General features: G+C 47.6%; 1 protein-coding gene across 1 annotated transcript in view; it reads right to left on the reverse strand.

Moving 5' to 3' along the window:
- Positions 1-17082, reverse strand: part of LOC135919237 (LHFPL tetraspan subfamily member 2a protein) — a 158997-nt gene that overhangs the window by 10194 nt on the left and 131721 nt on the right. The window contains exons 2-3 of the mRNA XM_065452940.2: positions 10678-10921; positions 2057-2308 (exon numbers count right to left, since the gene is read on the reverse strand). Of these exons, the coding sequence (XP_065309012.1) occupies positions 2057-2308; positions 10678-10867 (442 nt within the window). The 5' untranslated portion in view covers positions 10868-10921. The remainder of the gene's footprint in view (positions 1-2056; positions 2309-10677; positions 10922-17082) is intronic.

Genomic DNA, 17082 nt, shown 5'->3' on the forward strand with positions numbered 1-17082 from the left:
ATTGCTTTGTTTCTGTGAAATTTCGCAACCACTCTTTGGTATTAATTGGACCGTTCAACAAAGCATTTGGTATTGCCGCTTGTTTGGTGCGACTGTAAAAAAAAAAAAGAAGCTATACACACAAGCAGTATGGCGTGAATTCATGGCGACTGCGCCAGTTGAAATAAAATTTCTGTTTTGTCATCTCGCTTTGACTGATGCCACATAACAGTTTTGCCCTACTGAACCGCGATCGAAAGAAACCAGGTTAGCAGAAAACGGTAGCATTTCGGCATTAAAGAAAACAAGGACTATTTGATTTCAGAACCAATGTAGCTGGGCTTTACCGCAGAAGCAGCGGGCGCTATGTGCCCGAGGAACAGTGGAATTGATCACAAATACGTTTGCACGTATGCAGCACGAGAATGTGTATTACCCGTGGAAGAATACATTTCGCCGCATCCCAACAAGATACGCGAGGGGATTCTGGCATCAAGCGCGGCCGGGAACTGGCAGCCCAGGCCTGCGGAGAAACATACGCGACAGAGTGCTACCATCTACCACAGTGCCTGTACCTTCAGAGGCTGTGAAAGTCTTGCGCAGCAACATGTGAAGGCTACGAACACTAATTAATTAAACCGCCCCAAGTATATTGCGGCACTGTACCGTGGAATTTGCGGGACTCCTTAGCCAATAGGAAGGCCGAATGCCCTTAAGATGCGTTCATCCGCGCTGCGTCATCTGCTCGGCGGTTGCTCAATTCACGTCATACAACGGGCACGCGCAAAGGACCTTACATGTCACACGTCGCTGTAATGTATCACGCACCAAGAAAAAAAAAAAAACCTCGAATCCTCCCACCAATCGAACAGTTACGCCTGGACCAATATTCCAATGCGTGAGGATATTGCCTGTGTATACCTCGTGCCTTCATCAGCGCCGTGAATGACTTGTGAGATGGAGCAGAGACTTCACTCAGAGTTCACATTCGTTACCCCCCAAAAAGAAAACTAAATAAAATAAAATAAAATAAAATATAGCACATCATGTATCTAAGAAAAGGGATATCTATGCGTTACGTAATGAAATGTAACATTAAGTATTGTACTTTCTATGTCGCAAAACATACAGTGTTTACTACATGAAAAGTGCACAGATATGAAGCACCGAACGAGTGGAATGACACGTTCCTGCGACCAGAGGTCACGGGGCGAGCGCTTGCGATCACGACTAAAACATGGCGTGCGTCGCATACTGACAGCAGAATGATATGCAAATAATATCTGATTTTACAGGAACTTACGTCCACAAGTTGTACATACGTACGACACATGAAGCAGTTATTCAGTAGAAAGTGTCGAGGAATCAAAAATACAAATGCCCTGCGAAACGCATGCGGAGTGAAACTACAGTATGGAAAAATAGAAAATAGAAAATAGGAGGACGCTTAAACTTTGCCTTTAAGAGTGGAACGCGATAGCATTCAAAGAACCCTGACTGTTTGTCATGCTTCCCGGCAACTGCAGCTTTTGTAACTGTAACGTTTACCGGGAAATGCTGGCTTCGAATGCTATGCACGAAGGCGAGCTTTCTGGTAGAAGTGCGCCATCTTGCATGGATCAATCTCCTGTTATTGTTTCGCACATTTCATATTTCAGTCTGAGAAGAGCTTACATAAAGGACATGCGCAGTCGGTGTCTTTTTCCATTACATTTGTTTGAGGGCTGCCGTTCTAAAATTTCCGAGGGATAACTTTGCAAAGAATGAAAGACAAGATATGACCGACTTTGGTGGCAGAGAAGTGGTTGGGTATGCGTGGTTCGGAATTTGGTATGAGATTACTTTTGTCGAGGCGACGTGCGACGCTGGACTCGTCTCTTGTCGAAATAAACTTTTTCTAAACACGACGCCGACGCGGGACGCCGACACAGGATTTTCTGCGACACGGGATCCTTAACGCTGTCGCGTTAAAACGAAGCAGCAGTCAAACAAAGGTCGCATTGAAACGAAAAAAAAAATGTTGCCAAAGAGGCCGTCAATTCGAGGCTTATAATAAGGTCGATAGGAGGACGCTCACCAGCGACGGCCTGCACAGTGCCGGAAACGGTGAAGATGCTCTTCTTGAGCACGCTCTGGACGCAGCATCCGAGCACGGCGGACAGCACGGTCATCGCCATCAGCACGAGGCCGATGGCGAAGAACGCCAGCGACGCCTTCCACGGACTCGGGAACTCGTCCGATGGCATCGACAGTGACGTCACGAACGGAGCGCAGTTGTCCGTGAACAGCTCGTCGATCTGGTGCAGCTTCACGCACCTGTTGTACAGGCCTGCGACATACGCAATGAGGGACGCGATTGGCACGAAGAAAACGTTTTCTCGGACTAGCCGAAGCGATATATGGAGCGACGACACTATGTTAGAATGACAAAAGTACACATAAAGAAAAAGAAACCGCTTACTTCTGCTTATCTGGCAGGAGCATGTTCATTCATTCAGTCATCGTCATCAGCCTAGTTTATGTCCACTGCAGAAGAATTAGGCCTTACCATGCGATCAATTTTCCTGTCTTGCAGCAGGTGACTCTACCCAACGTCTGCAAACTTTCCCATTTAAAATCACACCACCTAACCCTCGGTCGTCCTCCCCGACGCTTTCTTTCCCTTGGTACCCATTCTATTACTCCAATATAACGCCGGTTATTACTAGTGGCGAGTGGCTGATGACGAAAAAAAGAATGCTCCCCTTCCCCCCTTCCACCCTTTCCCTATATTTTAGTACATTTGGCGCTTATATTGCTGTCTTCCTCGCCGAAATCAGTCGCGAAGGTAGCTTTCGTCCCTTTACCCTTGTTATTAAATTCTAAAGACAGCATATTAGAGAAATAGGTAAAATTCAATTCATACGACACATCACCAGCACTGGGGTAGATTATAAATGAGGTTATGATGACTGAGTACTCTTTAACTAAGGATACAACGCTTAACATTCACAACATTAAGCTGACGATCTCCACATAGGACAGGGATTGAGAGAGCTAGAACCAAAATAATAATAATAATAATAATAATAATAATAATAATAATAATAATAATAATAATAATAATAATAATAATAATAATAAACGAGAACAATCGCAGAACCCATTGCAACCGCTATCGTAAGGACCCTTTAAAGGTGACTACGCCACACAAGAATAATCTTTGCGGCGAAGCATGCTTTGCAGGTAACAACATGATTTAACGCGCGTGCCATTTATTCTTACCCCAATTTGATCTAGACCGCTGTGTCGTCACAGATAATGAAAAGTACAGGGCGTCTACCAAGTTGACATTTACAAATCCCCTGAGTGTTCCAGGTATTCCCTGAGTGCCTTTGCAAAATTCCATGAGTGATGCAGAACTATATTTTGTGTCAAGACGGGCTGAAACCATATCGCCCGATGCTGTCACTCTCTAGTAAACATATAAAAAAAACGACTTAATACAATTGGAATACTAAAGAGTGGTGTTTATGTTATTCAAAAAGAGAATAGAAGGGAGGAGTTAGTAACATGCACAGCAAATAAAATGTATTCAAAAATAATTGCAAATCGAGTCGGACATTCTCAAATACAAATAAAAAGGAGATGCATACAGAACCAAATATTTCCGACTGTGAGCTATTTCTGTCAACTGATAGCAGGCTCAGTGGTATGAGGCCCAAATTCAATTCATGCGACACATCACCAGCACTGGGGTAGAATATAAATGGAGTTATGATGCCTGAGTACTCTTTAACTAAAGATACAATGCCTAACATTCACAACATTAAGTTGAAGATCTCCACATAGGACAGGGATTGAGAGAGCTACAACCAAAATAATAATAATAATAATAATAATAATAATAATAATAATAATAATAATAATAATAATAATAATAATAATAATAATAAACGAGAACAATCGCAGAACCATTGCAACCGCTATCATAAGGATCCTTTAAAGGTGACTACGCCACACTACAACCATCTTAGCGGCAAAGCACGCTTTGCAGGTAACAACTTCTCAACATTGAATTAACATTAATTTCTCTCTCAACAGCTCATAAGTCAACCTCAGCTGTCCTGACATACTCTCAGCCAACGCACGACGCCTCGGTGTTGTGTTTCACTGCTTTAAAGGTTTATTGTGGTATGGGTGAGGGAACCTGCATCTCGGCATCAGCCAACACGTTGTTTTTTGAGCTCAAGCTCCTTCAAAACGGCGGCAGCATTCTTCTTTTCCCATTCATTCCTCAATGCGTAGGTGCTTTCCGTTCTCGTCCTCCTTCCGCCGCGCATTCGCCCTGCGGACAATTTGAAGCATTTTCTCGGTCAGTTGAACGGTCCACGTCCGATTTCTCGAACTCCCTAGGGGCCGCGAAAACGTCCGAAAAATCGACCAGTTGGAAAAAAATAAATGCATGTCATTTACTGTCCTTAAAGGCTCAAACCGCCACAGGCACATTCGAGAACGCTCTGAAGGCCTGTCGGTACACGTATTAGGCATATCGGTGCTTGTATTGTGACAGGAAATACAGGGTACACGCGTGTATGATTAAGAAATACACACTGTGTTCCGTGGCAATAGCCCCCTCCTGCGCTTGTTGTGCTTCACTGCAATACTTTTGCGTATGCTTCAACAAGTAACATTTCTGTACGGAGGCGAAGCTGACTTTTGGGAACCGGCATTATGCAACGCACAGTGCTTTCCAAGCTTCTAAGCCAATCGCGAGGACCACATAGGCAGAGTCCGTGCCATTGTTGACAGAAGCGAATTCTTTCAATAAAAAACACGGCACCCAACGGCAAGAAGCTTCATAGCGAACGTCGAAGCAGCTAGGTTTAGGGTCGCCGCAGTGGTGGCTACGGCTGCCAGCAGATCTACGTGCGAGAGCGTCGGTTCGAGGCGGCGAGGTAATCAAAATGGCAGCGGTGATGGCTTTGATTAATGCCGTTTCGGACCTGCGGGCACGGCAAAATGTCCGGAAAATCGGACGGCGAAGAGTTTTTGCGTCCGAAACTTCAGACGTTCTCATACATTGACTCTATGGGCAGGGGCGTAGTCGGGAGGGGGAGGGGGGGCTTATGTTTTTTCCGCCCCCCCCCCCCTAAATTGTTTCGTGCTGTCCATGCGCCGTCGACCAAAGCAGCCCCCGGCGCCGGAAATAATTCTGGATTTTGTGTAGGAAGCCTTTTCACGCTCGAAAGGACATTTTACCGCGAACATTACATTTTACGGCGCATTACTGTCATCGTCGTCGCCCTCGTGTTTCGTATGAAGTCCAAGGGCGACAACATCGCGACCGCGCGCCGCATGCTGTAAGTGCGAGCGAAAGCGTAGTAGGGGGGGGGGGGGGGTTGAAATGGGTGAGCCAACGATGGTGGCTCGGTCTTGTTTGCGCAAGGGAGAAAAGCGGGGAGCAAGCGCGCCGCCTTGCATCGCGCGCGATACATCGGGGTGAGTGGATGGAATGGGGGCAGGATCTAGAATTCTGTGAATCTGTGATTGCACAACATGTTTATTTGCCTAGTTTTACGCGCATTACATACAGCGAATTTTTCTTAGATACGTAGATTTATTGAAGACTTATACTTATACTATTTAAATATCTTGTGGTGAGGTTTTTTGTATACGTACAGTGAACTTTCTTTCCAGTGACACCTTCTTGGCCTTTATGAAGCATTTGTATATTACATTGTATCTTCACATTTCCAATGTACGAGGGCGAGTCAAATGAAAGAGAGCCTACCCTAACCGCGCAATAATGGTTCGGTTCATTATCTGCGAGGCACGCGCGTAGCTAAGAGGCATCTCTCATTTACAAAAGTGACACGCAGGTGTGAGGATCAATGTTCTTTATTGCTCTCATACACTGGGTTGAACATGGTTGCGTGACGTAATGGACGTTTCAGAAGTTGAGCAGCGTGGTGCCGTGAGGTTTTTGACAGCTGAAGGTGTTTCTCAAAAAGAAAGTAGTCGCCGTATGGCTGTCGTGTACGTTGAACATTGCATTTCATTGGTCACTGTGAAGCGTTGGAGCAAACAGTTGAAAGAAGGACGTGGAAGTTGCAAAGACGATCCAAGACCGGGCCAAAGCGATCATGCAATCGCCCCCAACAAAATTGCAAAGGTTGATGAGCTGATGAGACAAGAAGGGAGGATAAGCATCGATGAACTTGAAGAGCGTTTGAACATGAGTCACGGTTCGGTTCACGCCATAATTCATGAACATCTCGGTTACCGGCTTTTGTGTGCGCGATGGATGCCCAAAATTTTGAACCACCGCCAGAAGACGGAGAGGTTCGGTGCTGCCTTGACTCATCTGATCTGTTACCACAATGGGGGTGACGACTTCCAGCGTGCAATTGTGATTGGCGACGAATCATGGTGCCACTACTACAAGCCTGAAACACGACGGCAAATCTTACAGTGGAAACATTCGAATTCACCACCCCCAAAGAAAGCAAAGGCCGTCATTTCCGCCGGAAATGTGTTGTTGACTTCTTTTTTCGAGCGTCAGGGGCCATTACTGATAGAATTTGCTAAACCCTGGGAGGCTATCAATCGTTTCCGATATTCCGATATTGTGAAACGCCGGATCGGCTGCGTGTCGCAACGAAGAACCAACAACCTGGAAAATTGACGAATGAGGTCATATTGTTCCACGACCTGGCTATGGTATTGGGCTGCTGAGCACTAGGTAGTGGGACCGAATCCCGACCACGGCGGCCACATTTCGATGGGGGCGAAATGCGAAAACACCCGTGTTTCGACCACATGAGATTCTTTAACTTAGATTTAGATGCACGTTAAAGAACCCCATGTGGTCTAAATTTCCGGAGTCCTCCACTACGACGTGCCTCATAATCAGAAAGTGGTTTTGGCACGTAAAACCTCATAATTTAATTGTAGTTGTTCCACGACAATGCCCGTCCGCACGTCGCTGATGTGGTTAATACAAAACTGGCAAAGTTCATGCGGGAAAGCTGCAACATCCGCCATACAGCTCAGACCTGTCGCCTTGCGACTTCAACATTTTGGAACAAATGAAGCAACAGCTCAAGGGAAACAGATTCGTGTCGGACGATGACGTGAAAGAGCCAGTTGCAGACTTTTTGATGCAGCAAGACAAGGAGTTTTATGAGACGGGAATCATGCGACTGGTTAGTCAATGGGACAAATGACTAAATGCTCATGGAGACTACTTTTAAATAAAGTATCCCGTTTGTCATATGTTCATATTGGCTCACTTTCATTTGACTCGCCCTCGTAATGTTGCACAACGGCGTTATATACGTGCTCCCTGTTGGGGCAATAATTTCGGTGCAATTGCTCACGGTACACGACCGGTGACAGCTGCTCCTGCGTAACACTTTGGAATAAATGACAGCGCCATTGAGATTTTTCACTGGCCGTTGCATATGTACAAAAATGTAAACAAGGTTCTTGGATGACAAAGTTTTATTAACATATCTGTCCTCAACTTGTTCATTTCGTGGCCTTTACATTTTTCATATGAGTGGCATGCGCTGCTTTGCTGGTTTCGAACTGATCTAGTTCTAAAGTTCGTGTAATATTTTCTTTACCTATTAAACAGACAAAACATGGAAGCATTGATATCAGTTATCTTGAGCACAATTTTGACACATGCAAGTATATTTTTTTATGCGTAATACATAGTTTACTTGTTTTCACAGTGCATAGCGTTCAAGAATTCGTTTGCAGCATCTTTGGCAATGGCAATGCAGTTATTATTCATGTACTTGATTCCTCGAGAAATCGTTTAGGAGGAAGCTTTAGATGGGGCCCAACTCCTACGCAGACTATTAAAATACATGTAAAACGCAGACACGCTTTTCTGAAATAACCCCTGGATCGCTTTTAATGAAACTCGTTACATTTGAGAGAGAAAGTTAAAGTCTGTTATCTGTTGGAAGCGGAATTTCAATTTAGGGCGTGGATATCGTTTCAAATATTTTGAAAAATTCGAAAGTGCGATAAAAATAGAAGCATACCGTTTACAAGCTAATAGCTCTGCATCAAGAACAGCTATCGCGGTTCTGTAAACGGCATCTATTATAAGAGTCAAAGCGGACAAATTTGGTATGTCAATTTGTATCTTGCATTAATTGGTGGCGTACAAGGGTTCTTCAAAAACCGTATTTCCATAATACTAGATTTTTTTAGATTCGTGTGTAACATACCAATTTTGTCTGCTTTAGGTGTACTATTCGATGCGATTCACAGAATTGTCGTATTATTTTTCATTGTTGAGCTGCAGAGTTTTAAACGTGGTAGTTCGGTTCTCTGAAAATTTGCGATTTTCCTAAAGGAAAAATTCGAAACCAGAAGTCAGTAGAATTAAAGTTTTTCTTTTAAATGCAACAAACCTCGTCAAACATGGTGCAGTGGATGCCGAGAAAAACGAATTCACCTTCTACATGTATTTAGATAGCAGCACCCGAGCTAAAAAGCTGACAGTGCATGCCTGTGACTACGACTGAGCCGCGCTTTGCGGCCAGGTGTCTCCCGTGATATCACAAGTGGACACGTACTATGTCGCGCCGAGACTGCAGGCTCTTAATTACATATTAATGCGTTAGCATTTAGAGTGTGAAATTTGAGCGCAGCTCCATACGTGTTTTCATTTCGCTTGTCAATATTTTACAATATGCTTATATAGGTTCATATCAGAGAACGCTGTGACCAGCGCGCTTTGCTTCCGTACAGACGACGCGGGCTACTCTGGCGCCATATCGTACAGCCATCGTCGCCGCACAGCCCGTCTTGCGCGGAACCACGCGTTCCTTCTCACGTTTTCGTTCCACCGACGACGAGAGCGGCCCTTCGTCGCGGGGAAGTCGTGCCACCAGTGTCAGCGACGACAACACCCGAGGGTTTGTCACATCGAGCCTTACTCGTAGCCGCTCGCCATCGCCCCTTGCAGGGGCAGTGATACACATCACACGCGCTGGTACTGCGGACTGACCTCCGCAGCTGACAAGCGTAGCCCTCCCCCCACTTCACGCCAACCTGGTCCCCCCTCGGAAGTGCAGATGAGATCGCCCACGCGGCGGCGGATTCCGTGGCCGCCGACAACTCAGCACATGAGCAGGCAGTTTTCCCTCCGCTCCTTCTCCACTTTCCGCATGCTTTCCTTGTAGCCTCCTCCTCCACTTTCCTCTTCTTTCGTCTACCGCTGCGCTCCGCGTTCGCTTTTATCTGTCGCCTGTGCTTGTTCGCTAGGCTACGACGCGCCGAGGCAAGCCGACGCTCAACGCATGAACGGGCGCCTAAAAGAGCTGCGCTCTAAAAGTGAACGTGTGAAGTCTGGTTAAACATGTGTGCAAAGTTTACATCAAAGTAAGTCACCTATGCTGACCAAGCATGCGCGCATGCATTCTGCGTAACACACAAAAAATAACTTCCTTCATAAAACCTGAATATACACACACACACACACACACACACACACACACACACACACACACACACACATATATATATATATATATATATATATATATATATATATATGTGTGTGTGTGTGTGTGTGTGTGTGTGTGTGTGTGTGTGTGTGTGTGTGTGTGTGTGTGTGTGTGTGTGCTGTAAAGGGGTGTATATAATAATTCAGCTGGTAGCGTCAAGCGTAATCGAGAAGTCAGGCGACGCAGAGCAGGAACCACTGGATGGCCGAGTGGCTCCCTCTCGCGTGCCAAGCACTTTCGTCCTCGAAAGCCACTTGCGGCCTCCCTTGATGAAACCACACGCGGTCGTTTTTCATTCGTGGGGAAGCTCCTCGGTGGGAGCTCGTGCGCACGCACGCAGGCTGACAGGCAGGCTGAGTCCGCGGGTCGTGATGGGCGCTGGTGGCGTTTCGCTTTGTTGCAACGCTTGCGGTGTCGAAAGCGATCTGTGTGGCATTTGAATGCAGGCTACGTGGCAATATATATACTCCCAAGATTAGTTCTAGCAGAAAAACATAAACAGCCTAGAAGTGGATGGGAAAACGGCGCCGCGGTAGCTCAACTGGTAGGAGCATCGCACGCGTAATGCAAAGACGCGGGATCCTTCACCACCTGCTGGCAGTGGTTTTTTTTTCATTCATTTTCATTCCCATCAATTCATCATTTCTTTAATTCAATTAGTAACTACAAGTAATTTCCCCTGTGTTGATGTCAGTTTGTTGGCTTCTTATGACATGATTTCGTATGTATGTATGTATGTATGTATGTATGTATGTATGTATGTATGTATGTATGTATGTATGTATGTATGTATGTATGTATGTATGTATGTATGTATGTATGTATGTATGTATGTATGTATGTCACTTCGCTCCTCCAAGAGCCAGGGCGCGTGTCGGGTGATTTCCTGAACAACTCTGCAATGTGGTGAACGAGGTTTAAACCACGGATCCGGGACCTCAAGGAGGTGCGACGTAATGCTAGCGCAATTCTGTCGCATTTGGCAGTAAATCGCCACTGAATTTTTACCTGTTAAACTAAATCTGTGATTATCTATTTCATGAATATCATCATTACACACACACACGCACGTAAAGTATAAGGGATATCACGAAGGTGAGTAGGCACGCCAGCCACATCTCTGCCCGTCTGTCTGCCTGTCTGTATGCCTCTGTGAGGCCACAAGGCCGGGTCTATACGCACGCACCGATGGACGGCCTGTAGAGTTGCGGCGGCCGCATGGTGGCGCCGGAGAGCCGTCCCCGGATGAGCGGCCGCTTGGGGGCGCCCACCAGCCAGGTTGGCGTAATGACGGCCGCCAGCATGGACAGCGAGGTGGCCACCGTCAGCAGGGTCCACAGCAAGGTGCGCGACGTCACGATCACGTGGTTGCCCATGGCGACCCTCGGTCAGCGCCAGATGGCGTTTCGCCAACCGCTCTCGCCACGGGCCTGCGAGAATAGGAGGCGGCGGGTGTCAAACGCACGCATGCTTGCCTATTGCTTCTACACGTGCAGGAACGTGGGGACGAGGCATGCGTGTTATGGCGCCACGCACGTTTTAGAAAATCATCCTTTCCGTCTGCCTCGTCATCCTTCATCTGCATTCGCCGTCCAAGTACGGAATCGTAGGTCAGAGCGCGCTTACACGCCCTTTCCAGTGAGTAAAGCCACATCTTTGTCGTTGAAAGCCTTCAAGCTTCCACACACTTGTCCCGATTGAAAGGCGCCGGCCACTCTTTACCGCGCCACGTGGGTATGCCAGCTAACAAACCCGATGCCGCGCCGCCCACACCCTAACGCACAACAGTGGGAAGCTGTGCTGTCCAGCGTTGAATCTCGGGACCGGCTCGACCTGGTCAGGAGAGTGAGGGCTCCACCCACGACCAAGGCGTCCCTGCGGGGAGCGCCCTGGTACCATTTCCTGCCCCAATAAAATATGTAGATCCAACACACATGTTGGAATCAATGCGAAGCGGAGCTTCAGTAAGCGGCTAATTAAATGCTTTACAAGTAACAGTGATGCGTGCAATTGTGCTTACTTGCATTCTATGCAGCGTGTACTCGCATGGAATGATTGTGTTTGTCCAGCACTAAGGTCGCAACTTTATTGTCAGTCAATATTTACGTTTACGCACTGCATCATTCACAAGCTATGCCGAAACGTAAGCTTCAATTCAGGCGGATGCACAGTGTGACACGCACACAAAGCGGTGTCACAAGGTCGAAGGCGATGTATGATGCGTGTCGAGGGAGGAATGGCGACGACGTGTGTGTAAGCGCAGGACAGTACAACACGTACCAATCCATATTTAGCGTGTCTGTACCTCTTGTGCCGCAGTGGGACATTCTGTAGTGAAATAAAGAGAGCGCATTAAGGACACGGACAAAAGTGAACAACGCAAGCGTTGGTGCTGCTCAGTATTGTCCATGTCCTTTTTGCGCTCCTTTAATTTATATCGTAATAACAACTAGTCCAACAACAAATCTTCTTAAGCGATCATTTCTGTAGGGCTGGCCAAGAACGGGCACGCACACACTGGCACAAACAGAATGGCTAAATCAAAGACACTAGGTTAATCAATGAATCCCTAAAATATAATTAACCATTTTATTAACGCATCGCGGTGTGGTTTAGAGATAACTGTGAGCTGGCATTACCGTATAAACTCATGTAAAGGCCGCAGTCGTGTAAGGGCCACACCCCCAACTTGGCAGCCCAAAATTTCGAGAAAAAAGAAATGTACATCGGAGAAGCAATTGCGTTTGGTGCCCCGATGCCGCGCGCGCGCGAATCGGTGAATTTTTGCGCGCCGCTCACTTCCGCATAACCCTACTAGATGACAAGAGCTGGGCGTTGGCCTCTGAAGCAATGGTACAGTCGGGAATCCGGGGTGCGCTGTATTCGCCGGCTGCGCCGCTACCATTTTGACCAGAAGGTTCGGTCCCGTGTAAAGGCCACACCTCGTCGAAATTGTGAAAAAAAAAGTGCGGCCCTTACACGAGTCTGTGAGGCATATATGTTAAGCCTTTATGCGTGAATCACAGTGGGACATACAATTCTGGAGGACCTGCCAAGAAGGGGCACACACCCAGTGGCCCATAGCGACTGACTAAATAAAAAAGAATTAACGAATCCGTTAAATACGAATTCTTATTCTATTAACAGATCGGCGAGTTTAGACATGCCTGCGAGCCGACACTGTTCAAATTTTATGCAACAAGCCTTTCTTTTTCTTTTTTGTTACGAAAAACAGGTGTGCGTACTTGATCAGCATGCAAAGGCTGTAAAGCCAGTTCGCGGGTACTTTCATTTAACTTCTGCATATACAAATCCACGAATATATCCAGCGTTATAGCGATATAGCCAGGCAGCAGCGCCAAACCCTGGGCAGGTTTCGAAGGAAGGCTCGCTTTAAACGTTCACCTCCCTCTTCCTGCAAGCGGCACCGTCCCCGTTTGTGCACTTTCACCATGTCGAGATCTATTAGGGTGCGCGCCCATCGTAACCCTTACTGTGGCAACGGTAAGCCACCGTGACAAATAGGCAACTAATAAATGATTGCTAGTTCTCCCGTAATCCAGAGTAGATGTATACATGAGTAGAAGCAAAGCGCCTGAAGGAGGTGCCACGCAGCGTGGCGCCATCTCTCGAGGCGACGCAAACCCCGCGCCGCGCAACTGCGAGGCGTTGAACAGGCAACCCTGTCTCAGCGCCAAAAGGTGTCAATCAAGTGTATGGCACCCTGTATCCGCCTTTTGAACGTCGCTATTGCAAATGGCAATTAAACTTCAGCGTCCTAGAAGTTACAGCTTGAATGATATTGTGAAAAAACATTGGGAAGCATTCGGAAGCAATATTTTCTGTAACTTGTTTGGGCAGTAACTAGCGTATGTAATGCGGTCCTGTACAGAGGGTCGGGTGTAAGAAACTACACTTTCCTTGCGTTTTGACTGGTTGCCTGGATGATGTCGTTTTGTTCGCGTAACCTCACCCCAGGTCTCCCCCGCATTGCCAAAGGTACGATCTGTCCATCCACAGGCCAAGGGGCAAGCTCACTACGGCCAGTTTCCTCGACGCTAGGCGAGCTACGTTCATATACCGCCCGGAGCGGGAGTGCCTACCGTTGACTTACAGGCCCTTCACAGCAAGCCATCCCTCCTCGTGGAGCGTGCCCTTTTTGTGGCGGTCGTGAGGATTCGGTTCATATCTTTACGCAATGTTTGCTTCCTGCAGCAGGTCTTCTCCAAAGGATTGCTAGTCTCGTACGTTAAGCTCCCAGGTGTTCCATATCAGACTGTTCGATTCTTGCACGCTTTGCCTCAACAAGCGATCAACCAGTTCGTGCTGTTTCTTGTCGAGTGCTCATACCAGGTTTGGTTGGCAGGCTGTGATGCGGTTTTCGGGGTGGCGGGCGCCGGGAACTCCCCGAGGTTCTTGCGGAAGCACGGAAAGAGGTCTGGTTTCATCTCATCCGGGAGCGGCATCGCTTGGGCGACAAGAAGTTTCTCGAAGTGTGGACTCGTCCTGCCGTGATTTTTGATGAGCCAGGTGGATAGCTCCCCATTATGATGCATGCTCATAAGGTCGCTCGGTTCGGCCGTGTGTGCCCGTCGATCTACGGGGTTTTGTTTGGCTCAGTGGAACCCAGAGCCGGAATCGGTCGTGCGCACCCTCGTGTGGTCACGCGGCTCCGCGGATGTGTTTGGTGGTCTCCATGGTTGTATGCCTTGACCTCTCTTGTCTCAAGGCAGTCCGAGGGTCAGTCGGGCTTGCGTCCTGTAAGACCGACATTGCTGCTTGTTTGTTGAGTGCAGTAACTCAGTTGTGCTGCACCACAACAGCCCCCATTGTCCGGGAAGGACCGTTGGCCCGAACCAAAGCCCCCCGCCCAGTCAGCCCGGGTAGAGGGGGAGCGCCGGGGTCAATGTACCGAATAATGCTGGGTTGATGAGTACGCGAACGCTCCGGGACGCGGCACCTCCGGGTGCCAAGTCCTCTTCCCGTCTGACAACGGCGCGCTCACGTGTCACTCGAGGGTCGCCGACAATGAGAGCTAAAATCATTTCGTGCGTAACATCAACGCACCTCAGCCACGAGGCCGCCTCTATTCTGAGCCTCGCGCTCGAGCGACGGTGTCCTGTCAGAGCGAGAGGGCAACGCGCCCGAGCAGCATGGCGAGCGACACTCGCACCGGCGTCAACACGACGGTGACGACTTCATCACCCGACGGCGTTGGCGCACACGTGTTGTACCTGCGTGGTGAAACGACATGTCCGGCGTAGCAATGCACGCTTCGTTATGACGCGCGGCTGCCATGCTCCAAACATTCAATGAATGGCTAAGATTACAAAGGAAATTCAATGCCAATACAAGTTCAATGCATTTAGCCATTGTACTATCTGCATGCCTCCATTCTTGTTGTTGTTGTTGTTGTCCTTAGTGGCCTCCATTCTTCCTGGTAATATGTTCCAAGCCTCCTTTTCTTTGTTGTCCTTGCGCTTTATTATCAGACCTCTTCATTACTGCGCCGCTATGTATTGTTTGTCTCCTTTTCGTTTCTTCCATGTGATAGCAACCTGTATTACACCGAAGCTGTTAGCCTCTTGGTAGTCGGCATTTTTCGTGTCCGTCCGTGAACAAAAATTACAATTATCAGCAATGGCTCATACACCCCTAAGCAAGCAAAACTGCAATGACTCATCCCCCTCGTAATGCAAAGGCTACAAGCACTCAGTAAAGTGAAGCGAACACTGCATAGATTCATTGGAATCACGCGTACAACGTACAGAACAGTGTACGTTTCAATAAAGAACAAGCTCAAAACAAGCACCTACCTCAGTAATATGTATGTTTGGGCATGTTGGTAAGACACGAGTAAAACCTTAAAGCCCAATACTAGCTGAATCCCTAGCCAATAACACAGTAACCTTCGTACGCGCAGGCTCAGCGTCGTTAAAGATAACCCAGGAGATGCCATCAGGTGACAGTATTAGATTCCTTGACATTAGAATTTTATTTCAGCACGAACAGGTTTACCCTCAGTATGAACCACTGCTCCCGTACGACTCCGCTCATTATGAACTAGTTAAGAGGGGCACTGCAAAATTATGCCTTTCTAACGCATTGCATAAGCCTTGTCCAGAACTTATGGCTGCCAGCTTCCATGAACAAAGCCTCCGGCTGACTGCTTCAGGGTATACCCCACTCATGTACTAGTCAGTGTTGCTGAAGTCATACTAAAACGGACGTCGGCAGAGCTACTTGATGCCTTGCAGGCATCTGCTGGGAAGCAGACGTCAACGCTGATTCCGTGCATCGACTAAAAAGATTGGGCAAAGGGCGAATATCCGAGTTGTTTTTTCCGCTCCTGACATGCTTCAAGAACTGTGCGGAGTGACCAGTCCACGGCGACTCTCACAAGCTTGGGTACAAAGAGAAGCACGAGGACAAGTTAACCAACTGCGCGGAATCGGTCGTGTACTGCATACCGATTTCTTGTGGCAAGACATATACAGGCCAATGCGGGAGGTGTGTAAAGGATCGTCTCCGGGAACATCATAGAAATGTGAGGGACAAGTGCAGAGGGTTCCTTGATGTGCACTGTAGGAAGTGTGAATCTAGTGACAATCGTAGTGCTGTTCCCAGTTCCGGCCAAAGCCCTGTGTGAAGACCGAGCTGCGTGCAAATCTATCAAATATGCACCATTGTCACGAGGAGCAGGCATCAACTGACGCGCGAAATTATCGAGGCAGATAAGACTGATAGTGCAGGGAAAGACTGCGTGTCCAAGCAGTGCACTGTTCTATCTCCGAAGGTATAACACAGCTTGCGCCGTCATGATTGTTTTGCTGGCTGTGCTTGCGTTTATTCCTTTATATTCCGCTTTGCCGTCCTCAATAAATCGCTTCAAGTAAGCGCTCGTGTGTCTCCCGTCTTCTTTCAACGTCCTCGTCTGGGTGTGCGCTTTAAGTTTTTACTTACGCATCTACCGTCATCAGCAATGACTCATACCCCCGTAAGCAGGCAAGCATGCAATGGCTCATACCCTGTAAGCAGACAAAAATGCAATGGCTCATGCCCCCGTAAGGCACAGGCTACAAGCGCTCAGCAAAGTGCACAGTGCATACATTCATTGAATTCACCCATGCAACCCAAACAGCATCATCATCATCATCATCATCATCATAATCATGATCATCAGCAGCAGCAGCCTGCAGGGCAAAGGCCTCTCCCATACTTCTCCAACTACCCCGGTCATGTGCTAATTTGGCCATGCTGTCCCTGCAAACTTCTTAATCTCATCCGCCCACCTAAATTCCTGCCGCCCCCTGCTACGCTTCCCTTCTTTTGGAATCCAGTCCGTAACCCTTAATGACCCTCGGTTATCTTCCCTCCTCATTACATGTCCTGCCCACACCCATTTCTTTTTCTTGATTTCAACTAAGCTGTCATTAACTCAGCATTCATTTAGCTGTCACAACAGCATACGTTGCAATAAAGAATAAGCTCAAAACAAGCATCCGAACCAACAATAAAGCACTGCATGCCCCCCTCAGCAGTCGTAGTGGTGGCTTTGTAATGGCTTCGCTGGACATCCATTTTCGCAGGC

The sequence above is a fragment of the Dermacentor albipictus genome, chromosome 4 (assembly GCF_038994185.2).
Source record: "Dermacentor albipictus isolate Rhodes 1998 colony chromosome 4, USDA_Dalb.pri_finalv2, whole genome shotgun sequence".
Taxonomy (NCBI): Eukaryota; Metazoa; Arthropoda; class Arachnida; order Ixodida; family Ixodidae; genus Dermacentor; species Dermacentor albipictus.